Here is an 18,465-nt window from a genome sequence, read left to right as displayed (position 1 = left end):
GAAATTAATGCATAACCACTTCTATCTTGATTAGTTGAGTAATGATATTGTCTAAATCGTGCCACATTCGTCAATAGATAGGGAGTTTTCGCTTTATACATTTCTTGCAAGCACTATGATTATAAGTTTCTTTATCTTTTTTCTGAAACATCAATTCTTATAAATGTCAAGAAATCCAAGCTCCCACTTTATTGTGAGAATTAATAAATTAACGTATGTACAAAAACAAACATAAAGGATATTCATAAGTCCACATTAGATGTGTAAGTAGTAAGCTAGTGGGTGCATTTGAATACATTAGGAAATTGAATTTCTTAAAATTAATTAGATAATATAAATATATTAGATAATATATATATATATATATATATATATATATATATATATATATATATATATAACATATATGTGTGTGTGTGTGTGGATTGGATAGAATGAGAGTAAACTTTATCCTAAGAAATTAAATACTTATCGACCATAAAATTGTTATATCTGTGGTTTAGATCTAAATACAAAAAAATATATTTAACAAAAAGAGTTAGTAAAATTTACGAACATGTCACTAAAAATCTACGAATAAATCAATTATAACGCACGAATAATCTATTGAATTGATATGGTAAAATTTTATCCCCTTCAGGATTCGAATCCATGATCAAATGTTGTTGGTGCGTTTATTAACTTATTTGTTAATCTCAATTCACATGATTAATTTCAATAGTAGAAGATTTAACGTTTCAAATTTAATCTCATTACTTATTTTAAGGATTATTCTTATTTGATATTATATACTATATATATATATATGTGTGTGTGTGTGTGAAATGGTTAATATAAATTAAAGCCAATTTCAGTGCAGAAATTAGGAATCAATCTAATTCGTTGGGATTTCTTTTTTAGTGGAATCTAATTCGTTAGGATTAATATTGTAATAACAAGAAAAAGTATAATTATAATATATAAAATATATTTATAAAAAACTATTATGGTTTTTGTAAAGAAATATTGACATAAAATATTACTGTACACAGTATAAAAGTTTATGAGTATAGTAAGTGATATTGCTCTTCAATTCATCATCATTTAGTTGAAAGGTTATGTAGTGCTTGGAAATTGTGCTCCTCAAATTGAGCCTTCATTCTCAAGTAAAGACAAGTTATCATTTTTTAAGCGCCGCTCTACTTAACACGCACAATTCTATTTAACTTAAAAATTTACCTAGTGCTAATATAAATATTAGTATGAATGATGAGTAGGGGTATATATAATAAAGTTATAAAACAACCGCAAATAGCAGTTGGGATTCTCGGTCCCACAATTTAGTATGTACCATCGTGTATCATTCTTAATTTATTATAATTTTTAATTATTTTTTTTCAATTTTAATTTATTATATTTTAATATAATAAAAAGATAATTAACAAGGGTTCACTCATCCAATTATGATTTATAATTATTTTTTATATTTTTTTGAATTAATAATTGATTATTTAGATTAATTAATTTAAAGTTAGGATACATAATTTTTTAAAATTTCAAGTTTTAGTGATAAATATTAATTAATTAGCAAAACACGTGAGATAATAGTAATTCGAAACTAAATGTAACTGCTATTCATAGTATAATATGCTTTTTTTTATATAAATTTATAATATTAAATAAAGAAATTAAATAGTCGAGCAATAGGAAACTCGAACCCAAGACCTTTGGTCTTAGGCATTAATCTCTTAACGCTTGGCCAACACACGCACATAGTGTAATATGCTTTAAAAATTTAGATAATTTGTGGTAAAAGAAAACTAATAATATGAATATATAACATTAGATTTTTAAATTTTATGGCTGATATTTATTTAGATGGAGCGAAAATTTATCTAGATTTGAATTTTAGAAGGAACAAAAATTTTATCAATTAATTAAATATCATTATTTAATTACAAACAATTTATACAATATTACTGTTCTCATATTTCAAGAAAAATAGCCTTTTCATTATAGGCTTACGGCCATATATATAGGAACGAGATAAGATAAACCCTATATATATTGGAATGAGATAAGATAAATTGAATCATAAAAATTGCATGGAATTAACCTTGATAATGTTATGCATTGGGAAAACATGAAGTGGGGGTGAAGATATTGAAATGATGGCTACGGTTGAAAAAGTGAAATAAATAAAAAAGCTAAATGGATTGGAAATTGGAGAGTAGCAGTTGCTCACAAGATGATTGTGTCAACACTGAAATGATGTGCTGCCATCTTTAATTTCACGCCTTAGATTTCATATATTATTTCACCACACAATTCATATACTATTCCATTTATATATTGTCTTGGTAGGAATAGGATCTTTTCTTCTCTTTTTCTTTTTTCTCAACTCTAATAACTGTCCCACTAATATGCGATACACAATGTTATCAAGCCAACTATTCTCTATATTCCATTTAATTATACTATATTATATTAAATATTTTATTCAATCTTTACATTAGAATTTTACTCATCTAATTGAATAACAATGGTAAAAAAAAAAACAACTAAACACAAGATTTTTTATATAGACGTCCGCATGGTACGAACACACACACATAAATTCTAATAAAACACTCATAATTATCATATTAAAATATATAATAAGACATTTATAACTATCACAGTGTACACATCTTCATATGATATTGTTAGAGATTATAGTTGTCATTTATATAGATTTGCTCGTTGATACCAACTTTGATACCAGAAGTGATACCAAGTCTGCTGACGAATTTTCTTTGGATAAGCTCATATTTTGACGATTTTATTTCCTATTTTTGGGTGATTTTCGGAGGAAATCTTTGTGCATCTTTTGGATTGGCTTGCAAGTCTTTATAGAGGAGTCCTTATCATTGAAGGAAACTTGGGATTTCTCATATATAAATATCGTCTCTCTCTTGGAGCTAGGGTTCGCTGGTTTTGACATTCAATCAAGCAGTTGGTGTGTGGAGCGTGATTTGCAGCAAGAGAACATCATTGGTTTGATCGTATGTTCTATTTCTTGTTACTTTGCTGTTCATGTTAGTTTGAGAAAAGTAAGTTTCTCGTTCACGAGTTTCCAGATCGAGTTCTACTTGTGAGTGGGATCTGTTTATTTGCTTTTCCATGTGGGTTTGAATAATACACTCTCATTGTTCATGTTATTGTCATTGTTCTTTGAGTTGTTTGAGTTGTAAGGGAATAAGTGTGTTCGTCGGGGTTCACACTTAGAGAGTTAGTGTTATCTAGCTTTCAACGTTTTACTAGTGTTGAGGTTTTGGGAAATTATAGAGGCATAGAAGGTTGAGTCGTATAGTGGATCGTTTTCCCTGGGCGAGGCCCCCCAGACGTAGGTGTTCTATCACCGAACTGGGTTACCATATCGTGTGTTCAAGCTTATTTCTCTATTTGTTATCTGCTGTGATTTGGTATCTCATTTGGTACCATATTGGGTTGCTGCGAGATTTTATGTGTATTTGGATAGGTGGCTGGTACTTCAGATATCTTCTAAAAATAATAGATCAAATTGACCGAAAACGAGGGAGTAAGCATGCAACATGTAATATAATGGAAATGGTACTTAGAGAAGCATCCACATCGGTCGGCTAGTTCTGCTGACTCGAGTCAGCCGAACAAACAAGTCGACCGATGCAGAGCACAGTGGCTTGAGTGTTGATTCGTTTACATGAGTCAGGCTCAACGTGAAAAAAAAGTGCATGAATTACATGCGCCTATTTTAAAAAGAAATGATTTCGAAATTTGAAATTGACAACGGTTGAAACAAAATATATTGCTAAATTTTTGTTTTTATTTTTCCTCTTTTTCTCTTCTATTTAAATTCACATTTTCTTCACAATTTTTCACACTTTGTTCACTAATTCCTCTTTATTTCTCTTCTATTTTTCATCACTTTTCCTTCCATCTCTTAAAATGACTTCATGGTTCTCTGATTCTTCGTCCGACAGGGAGATGAAAAAAATATAATAAATGATCGTGAAGGTGTGAGAAATGGTCGGCGAATTTTTCACTTCCCAACCACCCCAACGAGTTATTCTTAGCAGGGGCTTCATCTATCGTAATCGTCAGGCCGCCCATCAACAACTTCTTCAAGATTCCTTCAATGACGATGCGGTGTACAACCCAACATTGTTTAGACGTCGTTTTCATATGTAGAAGGAGTTATTTTTACGCATTGTAGATGGTGTGCAAGGGGTGGATGGTTACTTCCGCATGGGGCGAGATGCTACGAGGCGGGACTCGCTCACGCTGTTGTAGAAATGCACGGTGGCTATCCGACAACTAGCCACCAATGTTTTTACAGATACTTGACGAGTATCTCAAGATTGAGGACACTTCAGAACGGCTATGCCTAAAGAAGTTTTGCAAAGCTAACATCAGGGTATACAATGCCGAGTATCTTCAGCGCCCTACACCAACGGACGCCACACGATTGCTTCAGATGCATGAGCAATGACACGGATTTCCCGGGATGCTCGGGAGCCTAGATTGCATGCATTGGACTTAGAAGAATTGCCCAAATGCATGGCATGGTGCATTTACACGTGGTGAGCCCACCTTGATATTTGAAATGAACTGACACTATTATCATATGGACTACTACTTGTGTGATGGTATCTACCTTGAGTGACCAACGTTTGTCAAGAGCCCAACGATGACATGAAACACGAAAGATGGGAGGTTCAAGAAGATGCAGGAGGCGGCACGAAAGAATGTCGACAGAGCCTTTGGAGTGTTTCATGCTCGATGGGAAATCATCAGTGGTCTAGCCCAACCTTGATATATTGAGCATCTCAGAGATATCATGATGAAATGTATCATTATCCACAATATGATTGTGGAAAATGAAATGGAAGGTGCTCTGAACTGGAGACATGACGACTCGGGAAACAGGTAGTCTAGCAGTTGTTCATCTGATGTTTCTCGATCAACCCCACCTAGCTTTAAAGAGTACGTGCAGAAAGATGCAATTCTCATAGATAGAAAAATGCATGCACAACTTCAAGCAGATTTGATCGAGCACGTTTGGGCACGTTTCGGACCTCTAGGACCGAAATAGTTATTTATATTTAATTTTTTATTTATTTTATGTAACTTAAATATTCATAATTTAAATTAATACAATTTTAATTCAAGTAATTGTGTTATTTAAATTAAATAAAAAATTAAAACTAATTCTATAGAGTCAACAAGATGAACCAAGCTAATACATACCTTAACTCATACGATTCCAGAGCCATGGATGAATCAGACAGTGACTCAACCAATATGGATGTTCTTATTATAATAAGCCGAGTAAAAATCTTTGTCATGTCACGTGCTGTAACTTTTGTCACGTGGGCCAGCCATTGTTGGGGTTGAGGACAAAGAAAGTGGCAATGAAAATTAAAAAGGTCTATGTATTGTTGCTATTTTGTTTGACAAATTAAGATAATAGAACATCCCAATCCCTATTTCATAAATGCTTTTTGCCTTCGCTTTTGTACAATCTCACTTCAATCTCTTTCTACTCGTCATCTCTCACTGGTCAATTTCTTCCTAAGGCTATTAATCTTATTTTGAATTTAATATTTTAAGATGTTGTAATTTAGAATGACATCAGTTTTATTTATGCAGTTTCATCAAAAAACAAGTTTTGGGAAGTTGTAACTGCAAAAAACAAATAAAAGATCATTCTGTAATATTTTAAAAATCATGTGAAAATTATAAATTCAAAATGAATATTAGTATGTTATTTGGGACCATTAATCATTTTTGGTATATTAGTATTGTTGATTTTAAAATAACATTGATATATATATATATATATATATATATATATATATATATATATAGGGTGAAGTTATAGTGAGAACCACAATTATCGTGAGGACATAAGAACCAATAAAATTACTGCATCTGCTATACAAATTAATGCATCCGCTATTAAATTTAATGCATCCGAAAAAAATAATTTTTTTCCTCCCTTCAGGATCGAACCCAGCACCTGCATCCATCCACCAAGATGATGCATCCACCGTAGATCTTGATGATCGAATGGCTTAAAATGGTTCTCCGTTCTTATTTTATTAGTGGTTCTTATTTGAACCTCTCCCTATATATATATATATATATATATATATATATATATATATATATATGTGGTGCGGTTATAGTGAGAACCACAATTATCGTGAGAACATAAGAACCAATAAAATTACTGCATCCGCTATACAAATTAATGCATCCGCTATTAAATTATCCGCTATTAAATTTAATGCATCCGAAAAAAATAATTTTTTTGCTCCCTTCAGGATTCGAACCCAGCACCTGCATCCATCCACCAAGATGATGCATCCACCGTAGATCTTAATGATCGAATGGCTTAAAATGGTTCTCCGTTCTTATTTTATTAGTGGTTCTTATTTGAACCTCTCCCTATATATATATATATATATATATTATATATATATATATATATGTGTGTGTGTGTGTGTAGAGTGCGTACGAGATATATGAGGTAATTATTAAAAACAATTTCATAGAATCTTTACATGTAATTTTTATTTCTTACATCTTTCTTTATTTTCAATAATTTCTAAAATCCATTTCCTTTTATATTATTTTATATTTCAAGAAATTCTGCTTAATTATACACTCTTCCCTTACTTATATGGTGGGCACGATTTAATGCGTTCGTCGCCGATTTGACAATATATTACATAAACGTGAGAGTCAACCCTATAACTACAAAATTAAATTAATTATCAAATTAATTACTATGAATACATCCTAATATTATAAATTAACTTCATTAACTCAAATAATTTATTAACAAATTAATACAAAAAAATTACTACTTTTTAATTTCATATATATTTATTTTCGCAGTTCACGTCTTCATTGTTATTAATTATATACTCTTTTTTTTAATTAACAGTATTAAATAAAAAAATTGAAATATCGTATTACAGGCTGGGACTCGAACTTAAAACCTTGAACCTTAAACATTAACCCAGAAATTTAGTTCTATCCACTTTTAATCGTGTCTCGTGATGTGTCTTTTTCAGTTTGAGTTATTTATGAACTTACTTTAAAGATGGTAATCAAATATCGACTTAAAAAAGGGAACTTTGTCTCCAATCTCCATCGTTGGGAGTAGCCAGTAGGATTCGTTTATCCAAATAGCCATGAGTTGTGTGTAATTAATGGTATGGTAAATAACACAAAACTTGCAATAAATAAATAATGTAACGTCAAAAAAAAGGATTCATCGACAAGCAATACTATTATTTACTAATATTTTGTGTGTGTGATGCATATTCTAAACTGTTTGTAAACAGCGTGCTGCGGAAACCAAGAAAAAGAATGGTATTGTATACTAGTATATGATACTATCAAATAAAGGTGTGGAAGAAGGTGATTATTACACTTTTAACATATATAGATATAATATAGGAGCTAGGTGGGAAAATGTGTGGAGTTTATCTCAACACAAGAGAAAAAAAAAAAGTTGTCAATTAGCTGTTAATATAATGGGTACTGGAGCAAGATTTGCCCTTTAGGTTCTCTCTCACACACACACAGAGTGTTCACTTTTTGAGCAGAAGAAAACCAAATGGTGGTCTCCTTTTGGTGCGTGCCCACTTATATATAGTATTAGCATTTTAGAAAATAGAGGTCACATGCTTCATTTTGTCGTGTTTTGTGTAACCCTTTCTGCCTCCAACAACACACATATTGATATATATAGCCATAACATGTGTTATGGGTTACACACACACACACAGAGTATGAGTATGAGTATGAGTATGAGTATGTGGGTGTGTGTATAATTAATTAATATAAGTAGAATTTAAATATGTAGAAAGAAAGACATTGACCTGCAACGCATGCAAAATAATAATTCCATCAAGGCAGAGGCGTGATTAGACCCACAAACAAAATTCCTTGTTTAAAATGCATGCAAATTCCTTAGTTGAAGTGGTAGCTAGCCTATACATATATCTGTTTCACAACCTTCCACTTGAATGTGACAAATTTCTCCATTGTTCCATCCTTTTCATTCATTCCTTCCTTCAGCTTTTTTCATTTTTTATTCTTTTTATTCTCTCATGTAGTTTTCTGCATGTCCTGTATCTGTGTTTGCCTCTTCGTTTCTTGAGTAACCTATGTTATACCATAATTTTAATTAAGCGCCACTGCTCAAATTAGAGTATTAATTGGTTATTATGGATTTTCAAAGTTGAATCTCGAAATTGTACCTAAATTGGGAATGAAGATGAGTTGAAGAATTGTTTATGTACAAAAATTTATTTTATTTATAATATTTAATTGGGGCACAATCATATATACTATCTTTTGAAAGACAAAACTTAAAAAATACCTACCAAATAAAAAAAAAATATTGGGGCAAAATGATATATATATATATATATATATATATATATATAGGGAGAGGTTCAGGAAAGAACCATAAATAAAAGAAGACCGGAGAACCATTTTCAACCATTCGATCATCAAGATCTACGGTGGATGCATCATCTTGTTGGATGAATGCAGATCCTGGGTTCGAATCCTGAAGGGAGCATTTTATTTTTATTTTTTTGAGTGCATTAATTTTAACAGCGGATGCATTAATTTTTACAATGAATGCATTAGATTTGATGGTTCTCCCGTTCTCACAAATAATGTAGTTCTCTCTAGAACCACACCCTATATATATATATATATATATATATATATATAGGGTTGGGTTCCGTAGAGAACTGCAAATAAGTAGAGAACGGAGGACAATGAATAAATCTATAATTTTAACGAATATATCGCATAACTAATGAATATGTGTATTCAGCAAATATACAGAAAAAAATATATAAAATCTTGCCCCTCTCAGGATTCGAACCTAGGCTAAAATTTATTCATAAGATACATTGATTTATTCATCGAAATTATAGACTTATTCATTACTTTATATTTATTCACCGTTCTCTACTTAATTTGCAGTTCTCTACGGATCTTCTCCATATATATATATATATATATATATATATATATTAATGAGGAGTAATATTTGTAACAGCTCTGATGATGGTTGTGTGCGACACTGCGACTAGTCAAAGATGGTCAAAGGGCCAGTAAATTGATCCAACATATTATATTATAAAATATTTATAGGGTCGAGTTTCTCACAAGGTCCGAGATATTACATGATTGGTGAATCAACTACACTGAGTTGAATACATTGGTTTGAAGAAATATATTATAAAATCTACGGGGCTGAAAGACTTCATAAAAATAAATATATTTACAGCGATACAGCCATGACAAGGTTAAAGTCTTCGTTGGGACGGACCTACTACAAGACTGGAGTATCTTACATGAACAGATATATTACAGGGTTGGGCATCTCATAATACTTAACTATTCCACTGCGCTGGACATAGCGATTGAAGTATACGACTACATTCCATGGTTGCGAGCTTGGTCATGAAATTACACCCATGTATCATCGGACAACCTTGTCATTAAAAGACAAATGGTTGGTTAGTAAAGGCGTGCACCTGACTCTATAAGAATTATACTCACGGGCGCATGTAATCTATGTGAATCCTAGGAAAAGACAGAAATATCCTCAATATGTAAAGTAGTATAAATAACTTGTCTTTGTGGTGTGTAACATTCTTCGACTATGTGCAATACATCCAAGCAATTGATTCTTTCTCTTGAGTGTTCTTCATCCGTTCCTGCTACTTTTGTGAGAATTTGTCAACGGGTGATGATTTATTGTTGATCTCACTGAATTATTTCAAATCTCCATCTATATAAACTCAATATATATAGCTAATAGTAAGTATAAATAAGTAAGAGAGTAATGAAATGAATAATTAAAAAAATTGTTGTTTACAAATAATCAAGAAAATGTAGTTGATACATATACTGATACATTTGTCCCCTTTATATATAGGGAGAAGATCAAATGAGAATAAACACATGTGATGAAAAATAAGAATGAATATATAACATTAGATTTTTCAAATCCTATAACTGATACTTATATGGAGGAGATTACTTTTTACTTGATTTCGAATTTTGGAAGAAACGAAAATTTTAGCAATTAATAACTCACCCCTATATGATATCTATAAAATAGTAAGTAGTGATTCATAGTATATTCATTCGATCACTTTATCAATAGACATTTGCTGGGCTTTGGACCCTAAGCGACCACACCCCTCACTTATGCCTATAGCCAGGGCGGAGCCGGGCCTGCTTATTACATTAATTCTTGTTGTTTTATATTCCGATTAAAAGATTCAACTAGTTTTAGGTAAACAAAAAATATAACATCCATATATGATAATATGACTAGGGCATCTAAGCAAGCACATGCCTCATATTTACACCAACGAAAAGCGTCTCACTCGTACAAAAATATGTATATAAAATTTACACCATATGCTATGCAGCAGCAGATTTTGGTCCGTCAAGAAGGGAAGCGTCTTGCTCTATTTCCTTGCGCGATGCTTCCCACAGTCTCGGCTCGATTGCCAATTTCCGCAGCTCCATTAGACCTTGCTCCACTGCGTTCATAATTCCCACAATTACATTCCAATTACATGGCTCATTCAAGATGCAACTTTTCAAATAATTTGATTATAGAATACCAGTTGTACAATATGTGTGCAGGAGATGATAAAACTCACCGTCAAAGGCATCATGCGAAGTTGGTGCTTGTCCACTGCGGCTGATCCAGAACTCGAGCCTCTTCTTAGCTATCTCTTCCTCTATACCATAAGCTTTAGCTCTTCTCCAAAAGTATGTTAGCCATGCCTGTGTGCACCATCAGAAGAATCAATGGAGGATTCTCAAAATCACTTCTTCACCCACCACATTTATTGGTGAATGTAATCCTATGTGGTCATCATTTGAAGTCGAAACCTTTTATTTTTTAAAGTCATCATTTGAAATCGAAACTTTTTATGTTTTAAAGTTTTTAACAAACAAGTAGTAAACTCTAATAATGAACAGAGGTCAACTGTTGGGAACTGCAAAAGATAGATACTAATATGAGTGAAACTCAAGGAACTGCAGACGCACAAACCTCTTTGAAGAGTACATCCTCAGATTCCTCTGCGCTCAGTTCTGTAAGATAACAACAATAAAGGGAGAGTTTATATGTTATTAATCATCAATCCTCAGCAAATTTGTTAGCTAAGGTCCACAAGAAAGAATTCTCTTTATAGTATTATAAGCTATATGATAACATCTGTGAGCATCACAAATCATAAAAACTTGACTGTTTTTTGTCTGAATGCACCACAACTTTTAAGCTCTTGAAAAGTGATTGACAAAATAAGCTCCTAAACAACTTATATAAGCTGTAAAAATAAGCTTCAATAGCTTATAAGCTCTCCAAAAAATTACGTCCCCAACCCCAATTTATTTTTTCATAATCTTATAAGTAACAATTATTTTGCAAAAATAGCCCTACTATGGGTTGTTATTTCCAACATATACCATTCCAATTTCATCTCTCTAACTACAATTTTCTCTTTCTAACTCATAATTCTCTCTCTAGCGTATAAGCTCAATTATCCAAACACTTTAACAACTTATAAACTCTTGTGAGACATTACATCTTATAAGCTCTTGAAACATCTTATTAAGCTGTTTGAGCTTATAAGCTCTCTAATTAGACAAACACCTTCTTATTATTTTTTAAATAACTCTTTCACCCTTTTCTCTCAAAATTACACAAACCTCCCTTGAGGTTTATCCAAATAAAAATGAACCTCCCTAAGGCTGGTCACATTATGATTACCTCATTTTAACTATTCCATATATCATTCCCGAATAAACCCAAGTGGTTTTCTCTTAGTCCAATATCATTACACATGAAGCCTCTTTTAATTGCCAAACTAATTTACGAATTTAGGTTATCTTTTTTCTCCTCACATGCAAAGATCACTGCTATCGATCATACCTACAAATACATATATAAAAAATTTAATTAAACCCAGGTAATTCCCCTAACAATTCAAAAGATGGTTGAAGTTAATTTTATAAATATTGATACATGGAATGTACTTACTAAAATTGTAGAACACAATTTCAAGATTTTATCTTAAGTTAGAAATGTCAAGAAAAGTTTAGTTATATATAATGTAATTTTCAGAAAATAGTAACTATGGAAGAATTTAACTAATATCTTTCTAAATTTTGGAAAAACAAAAATGGGCTTGAAACTTGTCAGATGCACACTTAGTAGATGGTGTAAAACAATGGAAGACTAAGAAAGATGGAGTAATTTTGGGGATGGAATCTATATCTATACTAATCCACTGGAGATTCAGACTGTGTAAGGTAATTCAGTCCAAAAAGGGGCCAAACCCTGGGTCACTTGCCACAAAGGCAAACTTGGATTTCTGTTTATTTTTCCGCAGATCATGATTTTTCATGACAAGCCAGGCTGGACCTATTTGTAAGCAATGGCAAACACCAAGGGACTTGATGTAAATAATCTTCCTGATATTTGTGCCTATGTCTATATATCTCATGGAGGTAAATGTGGAAGTGAGGCCCCATTATAGCAAGAAGAAAAAAAATGTCAGGACTAAGACCCAATAGTGAATGCATGATAAGGGACCATAAGCTTACCAAATGCTTCCATATACTTCGGATCAACTGGTGACTTGAAATCTGCCAAATCAGAAAGGTTTAGAAAAAATGGTGAAAGTTAGAAGAAAAGTAAACAAAGCTTTTTAAGTGCACTCATATGAGATGTATGCTTGTGCTTTAAGTAAGATTACCAGTAAACCAATAATGATCATGCTTTATAAGCTTCAAAAGGCAGTGATGACAATTAGAACAAGTCAATGGCTAGCTTTATAAGAATATATTTCCAGTACTAATCGATATTTTCCTCGGGACAATTGTCAGTTCTGATTATGCACCAGATCTAATTTTAAGATAGAAAATATGGGCTTGGATGAAATCTTGAATTAGAAAATTCAAGAAGCATATATCTGAGAACAAAAGGTTTTTTGGTCTGAGAAAAGAAATCTTTAAACAATTAGATCAATTAATTTGGTCGCAACCTTCCAAAAGTATAAGTAGTATTCTGTAGAAACCTTGCCAGAGAACTAGCCACCTGATGATGCTTTACAGATACTAAGAACAAACCTGGAGCTGAAGTCCTAGAGGAGTTATGTCGTCTTTGTTGAGCGAATGCAAGAACAATAGAATCTTCAACCTACATGATAATAATTAAAAATCAAATCAAATCAAATCAAAATCCAAACACACAGAGAAAGCAACAGCAAGATATTCATTCCAAAATTAAACATGATTCACATTTGGAAGAAAATGAAAATTGCAAAATACTCCATTAGCAACCATACTAGATAAAACATGAATCCCTTTGCCCTAGTATTATGACTCCCAGTTGACACGAAACAGTTAAAAGGAATACTTTCTGAGCATTTTTGCTATATTTTTATCAAAAATAGTCCTTGAGAAGTGGATATGTGTTAAGCACTAAAGGATATCTTTAGATATTACTTCAAGTAAGTGAGAGGGGTCCTCTTGGGGTAAAATTTTACATTTCAAGAAATAACTTATTCTAGAATGTTCTTAGTATATAAAAATAATACTCCCTACGTCCACGAAAAGTTGTCCTAAGGGAAGGTGGCACGGGTTTTAAGAAAACTTATGTTGTTCATTTAGTTAGTGGAGAAAAGGGCCCACAAATTAAGAAAAGTGGAAAAAATTAATTAAGTTAATGAGTGGAGAAAGGGGCCCACAAGTTAGTGAGTGGAGAAAGAGGCCCAGAAGTTATTATTAAAAATAGATTAGGACATCTTTTCGTGGACGGATGGAGTAAATAAAAAAGAGAGTGTAAATTCAAACTGCTGAGTAATAAATTCTTAAGAAACCAACAAGAGTCAAGTAAGAATGAACATGCAAGTACTGGCAACTTTTCAAAGGGAAACCTTCAAAGAAGCAAGTTCTTTTAAGCCCATTTCAACTGCTAGCGTGCTCTCAATGTTTCCTTCTCCAGTAAGATCAAAATCTTCAACAAGTTTGCTTCTTTGTGGGTTATCACCTGCACAACATCAGACATGAACAAAGCTGATAAATACCAAGTACAAGGTAGCACATACAAAATCTTCACTTGGAGTTCTTTTAAAGGTCAGAAGTAGGAAATCAGCAACAGATAACTAGCCTTTCTCCCAGTGTTCTTCCTTAGCCTTCTGTCCAGCAGATAGAACAATCTCCAAAGGAAGAGGCGCCAAAGATGACCAGTATTCATGCTTTGACGCAGCAATATCAGCACAGATGCCTGTTTGGATGGAAGAATTAAAGGGAAACAATTAATAGCAATCAAGTGTATGTATTTGGCGTATATTTTTACCCAGAAACTGCTAGTTAAGAATTTATATAAGCAAACAAAGTGCTCCAAGGATGGAACTTTTCGGAGCATCTTCAATGAAAAGAGGCAGTATCCCTAGACAACCGAAAAACAATATGGGAATGAAGGCATCATAAAAGGTTACAAATAAGTCTAGCAAGTGCAGGAGTAGCGCTTTTCAACTCCTCTAAAGAGCTTGCAAAGGATTAAAAAGGGGTATGTATACCCAAAAAACAAATATATATATATATAAGGAAGAAAAGAAATTTAAAATTATCAATAATAGAACTTTTCATATTCCTCTTTTCTGAGGGGTTGCTTCCTCAAATTAATGTCCAAACAGTCAAGGTGATCCAGCTTAGCCATTTACCATGATATGCCTATACTATAACCTTGGGACTTAATTGAGACATAAGTACATAGAAAAATTAGTTAAAAGTTTGTTTTCTTTGGACATAATGCAAAATAGAAAGAGATGAGTACATATTCAATATATTTGATTACCAAGTTGAGCAGCTAAGCCCCAATATCTAGCTAGCCAGCACCTTTTAAGAACAACTTCTTCCTGCAAATGTAAATTTGTTAGAAAAGATGTGCAGGTAACATTTGTACTTTTCATAGAGAAGTAGCCACCAACCATTTCATGTTGGGTCAACACCATTCTTTGTGTCATTGAGCGAAGAGCTTTAACTTCAGACTCAGTTCCACGCAGTTGTTCAACAACAGACGCAGACTCCTTCTTTGCAAGCTGAATCAGTAATGGTGTAACATTTGTAAAAGCAGTATGCTGGACAAGTATGTCCAAACAAATCTAAGTCAATCTTTCTTACCTTAATGTCAGATTGCAATGAAGATATTTCCACATCATCTTTTGCACGCTTAGCCTCTTTAAGAGCAGCCTAGACCAATTTTGGAACAAACAGTAAATTCATAAAGGTAAGAACAAAGCCCAATTAGATCAATTTGTCATAGAGGACAAAACAGGCAAGGTAATGAGATTAAAGTCGAGTGACAACGTTTAAAGAAAAGTTACCTCTCTTTGACGTAATGCTGCTTCCTTTCTGAAAATTATTAAATGTAATATTAGCAAATTCATAATCAAGAAAAAGAGGCCATAACGGAGGTTTTTGTTATTTGTATATAATGTACATGTACCTGCTCAAAAGTTTAGCTTCCAAAGAAACTCCTTCTCCAAGAGCAGCTACCTGAGGAGTACATTTGATATTCAAGCTACTCAATAAGAAAGCTATAAATTGTTATCTGAAATAAATACAGAATGAAACAAAGGGATGATCAGTTGGTTTTGGATTTTGTTTCGAGAAAAAATATAGCAATACGGTATATAAGGGCATGTTTTGAATTTGCAGCCATATCCCCAAACTGGTCACTGGAGAAGTCAATGCAGGAGTCTTAGGCTCCAAAAATGATATACATAACTTTCAGGATGCAAGAGAATATTTATTTGCAATAAAAGTAAATGGAATGGAGAATATGTCACCTGTTTCTCAAGCTCCTTAACTCTTGATTCAGCTGCTTCACAACTCTCCTCTGCAAGTTTCAGCTGTAACATCCGAATCAGACAGATAAATAAACATTGGTTAGATGGTCACAATTGGGAATAAGAGCAATGCTGGGACTAAAAGACAAACAGACCTTCTCAATAATATTCTCATTTTCTTCTTGCAGCATATCGAGCTGTTAAGAAGTAGATATTAGTTTGAGAATACACAACCTAAAAACCCCAGCTTCTTTTATATCTACACAGCTAAAGTGTGGACATACTTCATCACGAAGTGCAGAAGAAGCACGCCCATCTCCTGTATCTCTTAAATTTAGTTGTCCTAAATCTGGTGAGAACCTGCAGTTAATATTGATTCACTCAGTAAATATCAAATCGATTTCGCATAAAAACCCATGACATGATATAAGGAACTATTCAAGCAATGGAAAAATATATTAACACATAAAGAACCTCCTATAAAAATTTTCTGTACGGTGTAAGAATGATAGATAGTCGTGCACTAAAATTTAGAGGCAAGTTGCTAAGATGTATGGTAAAATTTTGTCATGCAAGGAGGAAGTTGATGATCCAAAACTTTTATAAAGGAGAAAGCATCAAATGATGGTTTTGAGTACTTCTTTTCTCTCTGCCGGCTGCTAGGAGGATCAATTGGCGGAAATGGTGCGGGAGTCTTCACAGAAGGCCTACTAGGAGGTACAGCCGGCATTGTTCTAGTTGACATTGACGGTCGTCCTGTTGAAGTTGATCGGGCTGGTTGAACTTCCAATAAGTCGCAAGTGACCTAACATACCCATATTTCAAACAATCAAATGAAAGAAAATCTCAATTAGCATCAAATTATGCTTCCTCCGCAACAAAATGCACCTCTCTGGCACAACCTAGGCATGATATCTCACAGTTTTCCACATTTATGTTTCGAAACACCAATCCCCGTAGTAACAGATTATTCCTCATAACCACATTGCAATTCCTAAGCTCAGGTAACCACGAAAATATCTATTATACTTAAGATTAATCTAATACGAGAAATTAATTCAAATTCGGCTAAAACGCAGAAAAGCACTGCTGAATTAACAATTTTTAAAAAAAACTTTTCTTTCAAATTAAAAGAAGAACCAATTAAAATTCCATTCGAACACACCAATAGAGCTACTTAGAAAATTACCGCATCGGAAGAAGATCTAATAATCTTAGGAGACGGAAGCAACGGCTTGACGCCGCCACTGCCGTTGCTAGCTCCATTAGTCTTAACAGGCGGCCTGGAGAGAGAGAGCGGAAGAGGAGGATTGAATCGGAGTCCGAAATCACCATCATTGTCTCCGACGCCAGCGTCGTCCTCATCCTCGTCGTCGGTGGCGGCGGCTTGCGAGGCCATGACCTGAGCCAGCCGCTGCGCCGCGGCTTTGGCGGCGTAGTTCTGAGTGCGCTTGATGCTCGAAATGCCGCTGGCGGACGACGAGCGAGCGTGGTGCCCACGCGCCGGCGACGCTCCGCCGGACTCGCTGCCCCACTGGCGCATCTTCTCCATTTGTGTTGCTGTAAAGGTTGAATCAAAAGAGGAAATGCGAGTTGAGCATAGATGTGAGAGAGGGGAGAGTGCTGCCGTTAGTGCCTAGATCTTCGACTCAAAAAATGGCCGTGTTTTTTGGGTGTCGGAGAAATTTATGGCCATTTCTGATATGATTTTGTATGGCGCCCCCTTGTTTAACAAATACTACGTCACTAATCACGTTAATAACATCATAATTTGAGGATTTACTCAATTTTGTTCCTTTTTTTAGGGAACATTATTCTTTTGATTCGTTATTAGTACTCCTATTTTCCATCTATAAACATAATGAAAAAGCAAACAAAATAAAAATAACTATGGAGTAGTCAACATCAGGCTCATTCTCACTCAGATCCAAAGTACATATCTTAAGTTGTTGATTGAAATTAATATTAGGTTTATCTTCCATTTAATATTTCATGAAAAAAAGTTCACTCTCAAATAAATATTTCTTAAAAAATCCTCAAATAAATATTTAACCAAGAGGTATTAGTTGTTGGTAACTCGTATATTGATATTGTAATTTTTTTTAGATTAAAGGTAAATTGTAGTATTAATTTGTATCGAAACGTACAATATCCAAAAGTTAAGATGAAAAATTCGACTTTCTCATATTTACATTATGAGAACTAACGGTAAAATTAGTGAGCGTATGTGCCGCTCTATTCACTTTCCTACGCGTGTGACAAAATTCAAACACTAAATATTTATTCGCGTGTTCAAACACTTCCAGTAGCTCATCCAACTACGAGTTCGTTCCCTTGTAAGTATTGTAGAGGACATGCACAGGCAAAAGCGAGTCGGTGTAGGCCACCACATGACCAGAATTGATCCTAAAACATAATCCAGCTCCAACAACAATAAATGCATGCAACTCGCCCATTAAAGCTAATTTGCCGACAAAACATTGCAACCACCTCTCCCAAATGATCATGCAAGATGAAACCCACACCCACTTGTCATCTTCCT

General features: G+C 33.5%; 1 protein-coding gene across 1 annotated transcript; it reads right to left on the bottom strand.

Annotated features, from left to right (window-relative positions):
* Window positions 1-10,343: 10,343 nt before the first annotated feature.
* Window positions 10,344-17,717, bottom strand: LOC130993119 (coiled-coil domain-containing protein SCD2). Its single transcript, XM_057917872.1, has 17 exons — window positions 17,113-17,717; window positions 16,562-16,728; window positions 16,208-16,283; window positions 16,079-16,120; window positions 15,924-15,986; window positions 15,581-15,630; window positions 15,459-15,486; window positions 15,256-15,324; window positions 15,063-15,173; window positions 14,930-14,990; window positions 14,240-14,356; window positions 14,007-14,119; window positions 13,198-13,267; window positions 12,673-12,714; window positions 11,117-11,157; window positions 10,719-10,845; window positions 10,344-10,595 (listed from the first exon to the last, which is right to left on the bottom strand). Exons 1-17 carry the CDS (start codon window positions 17,473-17,475, stop codon window positions 10,474-10,476), a joined length of 1,662 nt encoding a protein of 553 aa, XP_057773855.1. The 5' UTR covers window positions 17,476-17,717; the 3' UTR covers window positions 10,344-10,473.
* Between the last annotated feature and the right edge of the window lie 748 nt (window positions 17,718-18,465).

The sequence above is a fragment of the Salvia miltiorrhiza genome, chromosome 7, assembly GCF_028751815.1.
Source record: "Salvia miltiorrhiza cultivar Shanhuang (shh) chromosome 7, IMPLAD_Smil_shh, whole genome shotgun sequence".
In the NCBI taxonomy this organism is placed as follows: Eukaryota; Viridiplantae; Streptophyta; class Magnoliopsida; order Lamiales; family Lamiaceae; genus Salvia; species Salvia miltiorrhiza.
Note: the sequence above shows the minus strand (reverse complement) of the source record. Positions and strands in the feature narration are given on the sequence as shown.